The following is a 3,819-nucleotide window of genomic DNA, read 5'->3' as shown; positions in this document are numbered from 1 at the left end:
CGAGCGGGGCGGCGACGGCCCCCCCGGAGACCCCCCCCCAGAGCCCCCCCGGCGCCACGACCCCGGCAGGTGAGGGGGAGGGAAAGGCCGGGCTGGGTTTGAACTGGGAAATAACAGGGGGGAAAGGCTGGGCTGGGTTTCAACTGGGATTGGGAACGGGAGAAATTCCAGAGTGGATTGGGACCGGGAATTAACCTGAGGGAAAGCCCAGACTGGATTTGGACTGGGAATTAGCGGGAGGGAAAGGCCGGGCTGGGTTTGAGCTGGGAATTAGCGGGAGGGAAAGGCCGGGCTGGGTTTGAACTGGGAATTAGCGGGAGGGAAAGCCCGGACTGGGTTTGGGGTGGGATTGGGAATGGGAGAAAGTCCAGACTGGATTTGGAGTGAGAATTATCAGGAGAAAAAACCTGGACTGGGTTTGGGATGGGAGAAAGTGCAGAGTGGACTTGGACTGGGATTTAACCTGAAAGAAAGCCCGGACTGGATTTGGGCTGGGGATTAATGGGACAGAAAACCTGGACTGGGTTTGGGCTGGAATCAGGAATGGGAGGGCAAACCTGGACTGGATTATGACTGGGGATTAATGGGAGGAAAAGCCTGGACTGGGTTTGGGGTGGGACTGGGGATGGGAGAAATTCCAGACTGGATTTGGACTGGGATTTAACCTGAAAGAAAGCCCGGACTGGATTTGGGCTGGGGATTGACCTGAGGGAAAACCTGGACTGGATTTAGACTGGGATTTAATGGGAGGGAAAACCTGGACTGGATTTGGAATGGGCATTAACCTGAGGGAAAGCCTGGACTGGATTTGGGCTGGAATCAGGAATGGGAAGGCAAACCCGGACTGGATTTGGGCTGGGATTTAACAGGATGGAAATCCTGGACTGGATTTGGGCTAAGGGGTTCAGGACCCCGGGATGGGGATCGGGACCCTCAGGAAGGGGTTCAGGACCCCGGGATGGGGCTCAGGACCCCTGGGAGGGGCCCGCCCCCCTGATGTCCCGGTTCCACAGATGGCCCGGGCGGGCCGGCCTCGGGCCCCGGCAGCCGCAGCGGGAGCCGCGAGCGGGGCGGCGACGGCCCCCCCGGAGACCCCCCCCCAGAGCCCCCCCGGCGCCACGACCCCGGCAGGTGAGGGGGAGGGAAAGGCCGGGCTGGGTTTGAACTGGGAATTAGCGGGAGGGAAAGGCCGGGCTGGGTTTGAACTGGGAATTAGCGGGAGGGAAAGCCCGGACTGGGTTTGAACTGGGAATTAGCGGGAGGGAAAGGCCGGGCTGGGTTTGAACTGGGAATTAGCGGGAGGGAAAGGCCGGGCTGGGTTTGAACTGGGAAATAACAGGGGGGAAAGGCTGGGCTGGGTTTCAACTGGGATTGGGAACGGGAGAAATTCCAGAGTGGATTGGGACCGGGAATTAACCTGAGGGAAAGCCCAGACTGGATTTGGACTGGGAATTAGCGGGAGGGAAAGGCCGGGCTGGGTTTGAACTGGGAATTAGCGGGAGGGAAAGGCCGGACTGGGTTTGGGGTGGGATTGGGAATGGGAGAAAGTCCAGACTGGATTTGGAGTGAGAATTATCAGGAGAAAAAACCTGGACTGGGTTTGGGATGGGAGAAAGTGCAGAGTGGACTTGGACTGGGATTTAACCTGAAAGAAAGCCCGGACTGGATTTGGGCTGGGGATTAATGGGACAGAAAACCTGGACTGGGTTTGGGCTGGAATCAGGAATGGGAGGGCAAACCTGGACTGGATTATGACTGGGGATTAATGGGAGGAAAAGCCTGGACTGGGTTTGGGGTGGGACTGGGGATGGGAGAAATTCCAGGAGGGGGCACTGGGAATGGGGAGCGGGCACTGGGAATGGGGAATGGGCACTGGGAATGGGGAGCGGGCACTGGGAATGGGGAGGGGGCACTGGGAATGGGGAGGGGGCACTGGGAATGGGGAGGGGGCACTGGGAATGGGGAGGGGGCACTGGGAATGGCAAGAGTGGCCGCTGGAAGGGACAAAGTGACCACTGGGATGGTCCTGGTGGCTGTAGGGAGGGATGAAATGACCACGGGAGGGGACAGAGTGAGCCCTGGGATGGAGTAAATGGTAACGGGAATGGATATCGACTCCTGGGAGGGACAGAGTGACCCCCAGGAAGGAAAAACTGACCCCTGGGAGGGACAAAGTGACCCCTGGGAGGGACAAAGTGACCAGTGGGAGGGACAAAGTGACCACTGGGAGAGACAAAGTGACCCCTGGGAGGGACAAACTGACCACTGGGAGGGACAAAGTGACCACTGGGAGGGACAAAGTGACCACTGGGAGGGACAAAGTGACCACTGGGAGAGACAAAGTGACCCCTGGGAGAGACAAAGTGACCCCTGGGAGGGACAAACTGACCACTGGGAGGGACAAAGTGACCACTGGGAGAGACAAAGTGACCCCTGGGAGGGACAAACTGACCACTGGGAGGGACAAAGTGACCAGTGGGAGGGACAAAGTGACCAGTGGGAAAGACAAAGTGACCCCTGGGAGGGACAAACTGACCACTGGGAAAGACAAAGTGACCCCTGGGAGGGACAAAGTGACCACTGGAGGGCATAAAGTGACTCCTAAAAGGGATAAATGACCACTGAAAGGGACAAAGTGACCCCGGCAGTGCCCAAGTGTCCCCAGGGGGTGCCACCACCCGAGGGTGACCCCGTGTCCCCCCCGTGTCCCCCCCCTGTCCCCAGGGCTGGATTTCCCCCGGCGCCCCCCCTGGAGTTTCGGGATGAGCCCCGAGGAGCTGCGGGCGCGGGAGGAGGCGGCGTTTGGGGACTTCCTGCGGGGGCTGGGGGACCCCGGGGACCCCCCTGGGGACCCCCCCGGGGACAGCCGGGGCCTGGCGCCCTTCGAGCACAACCTGGAGGTGGGTAAGGGGCTGTGGGGGCGTTCTGGGGGGGTTAAGGGGGGCTTCTGGCCTGGAGCCACCTGCTGAGGGCTCGCTATGGGCCAGCCTGGGTGGTCCCGTTCAGCACGGCCCCCGGGCCAGGTCCCCACCCGGGGGGGACACTGGGGGGCTTTGGGGTGTTCCATGGGGTTTGGGGCAGAATTGGAGGAGTTTTAGGGGGGGCTTGGGGTGGAATTGGGGGCGTTTGGGGTGGAATTCAGGGTGTTTTATGGGGTTTGGGGTGGAACTGAGGGAGTTTGAGGTGACCCTGGGCTGTTTTTGGGGTCCTTTGTGCCCCCCAGGGTTGTTTTTGGGGTGACCCTGACAGTTTTGGGGTGACTTTGGCCATTTCTGTGCCCCCCAGGGCTGTTTTGGGGTGACTTTGGCCGTTTCTGTGCCCCCCGGGGTTGTTTTTAGGGTCCCCAGGGCTGTTTTGGGGTCCCCAGGGCTGTTTTGGGGTGACTTTGGCCGTTTCTGTGCCCCCCGGGGTTGTTTTTAGGGTCCCCAGGGCTGTTTTGGGGTCCCCAGGGCTGTTTTGGGGTGACTTTGGCCGTTTCTGTGCCCCCCAGGGCTGTTTTTGGGGTGACCCTGGCAGTTTTGGGGTGACTTTGGCCGTTTCTGTGCCCCCCAGGGCTGTTTTTGGGGTGACCCTGGCAGTTTTGGGGTGACTTTGGCCGTTTCTGTGCCCCCCAGGGCTGTTTTTGGGGTGACCCTGGCAGTTTTGGGGTGACCCTGGCCGTTTCTGTGCCCCCCAGGGCTGCAGAAGAGGCAGAGGAAGAGGGGGGGGCGCTGGGGCCGCGCCGTGGGACCCCGGCTGCTGCTGGAGGCCTGCCAGGAGATCGTGGGGGATGCCGGTGCGTGGGGAGGGGTCCCAGAGGGGGCTGGGGCTGTGGGGAGG

General features: G+C 61.1%; 1 protein-coding gene across 1 annotated transcript in view; it reads left to right on the top strand.

The window, feature by feature from the left end:
* The first annotated feature begins 355 nt into the window (after nucleotides 1-355).
* GNL1 (G protein nucleolar 1 (putative)) overlaps nucleotides 356-3,819 on the top strand; it is a 7,827-nt gene continuing 4,363 nt past the window's right edge. Inside the window, exons 1-4 of the mRNA XM_039719565.1 lie at nucleotides 356-383; nucleotides 1,014-1,131; nucleotides 2,725-2,900; nucleotides 3,677-3,775. Of these exons, the coding sequence (XP_039575499.1) occupies nucleotides 356-383; nucleotides 1,014-1,131; nucleotides 2,725-2,900; nucleotides 3,677-3,775 (421 nt within the window). The remainder of the gene's footprint in view (nucleotides 384-1,013; nucleotides 1,132-2,724; nucleotides 2,901-3,676; nucleotides 3,776-3,819) is intronic.

Source organism: Passer montanus, unplaced genomic scaffold, assembly GCF_014805655.1.
Source record: "Passer montanus isolate IOZ18808 unplaced genomic scaffold, ASM1480565v1 scaffold416, whole genome shotgun sequence".
Lineage (NCBI taxonomy): Eukaryota > Metazoa > Chordata > Aves > Passeriformes > Passeridae > Passer > Passer montanus.
The sequence above is the reverse complement of the archived record's forward strand: the minus strand, read 5'-3'. Positions and strand labels throughout refer to the sequence as shown.